This window comes from Stereum hirsutum (genome assembly GCF_000264905.1).
Source record: "Stereum hirsutum FP-91666 SS1 unplaced genomic scaffold STEHIscaffold_7, whole genome shotgun sequence".
NCBI lineage: Eukaryota > Fungi > Basidiomycota > Agaricomycetes > Russulales > Stereaceae > Stereum > Stereum hirsutum.
This window is the reverse complement of record NW_006763137.1, coordinates 2,103,581-2,104,561: the sequence shown is the minus strand read 5'-3', so window position 1 is coordinate 2,104,561 and position 981 is coordinate 2,103,581. Positions and strand designations below refer to the sequence as shown.

The 981-nt window shown below is 43.1% G+C and overlaps 1 protein-coding gene across 1 annotated transcript; it reads right to left on the bottom strand.

Moving 5' to 3' along the window:
• Nucleotides 1-703: 703 nt before the first annotated feature.
• On the bottom strand, nt 704-981 carry STEHIDRAFT_157251 (uncharacterized protein; the record flags this gene model as incomplete). The annotated part of the gene is made up of 2 exons (XM_007304486.1): nt 704-748; nt 856-981. 2 exons carry the CDS (start codon nt 979-981, stop codon nt 704-706), a joined length of 171 nt encoding a protein of 56 aa, XP_007304548.1.

Sequence of the window (981 nt, the reverse complement as noted above, 5' to 3'; positions counted from 1 at the left end):
CTACAGAATCCTGTCCTCTTCTTATCCACTACCCTACCCTGCCTGCATTATATTCTCTCTGCTTCAGATTTCGACTTTTTCTCCTCTTTTTCTTTACAAATCAATCCCAGAGAGTGTATAGGTAGGGGAGATGTATCATTCAAACCATCAAAATGTCACATTGCCTCTTCAATTTGTGTTCTATATCCTTGTGCCACATCAGTGCCACTCAGACTCTGCCTTCCTATTATTGTTGAATTTATCCTTGTTGGTAGCTTATATATCATCATGTCTTTCCATACTGTCAATCTCAATACCTAATTTTGTCAGGAAGTGATGCTTGGACATGTGAGCAGAAGTGTGGCCCAAATTGCTGGCTGGCCAGCAAAAATTGTGACATTGTGACACTTGTGACTGGTAGCACTCTCATGTAAGAGATCTCTATTGAGGTGAAACAGGGTAATATAGATTCATGGACATGGTAGTAGCTGTATAGATAGTCCTACAAGTTAATGATATAGAGTGTTTACTCATACTGATATGAGTGCTCTCAGAGCTCTCAGAGCGTGGGTTCTGCTATCAAATCAGGGGTGGGAAAACACACCGGCTATATAGCAGATACTGGATTTCCTGATGGTGTCAAGCCAACTATCATACGTGTCCGAGGTAAGTATATGTGTCCGCAAGAGAAGGAGATATGTTTGTAGAAATGTTTCAAGGGATTTTAGCGAGAAGGGATCAAGCCAAAGTCCGGGAGTGCGTCACCTAACTAGGAACAGGATAAAGGAAAAGAAAAGGACAAGATATATGAGGTAACAGAGAAGAAAAAGTGTCCATAACAGATCATACCCCCTACTCGTGATGCATCCCCCATACCATGATTGACCCGCCTCCATGCTTTATCTCTGGGTCAACATTCTCCTCCCTAAACTCCTCCCGTGGACCCCTCCGACAGTATTGAACACCATCTGACCCCCACCGGTTGATCCTGAACTCATCCAT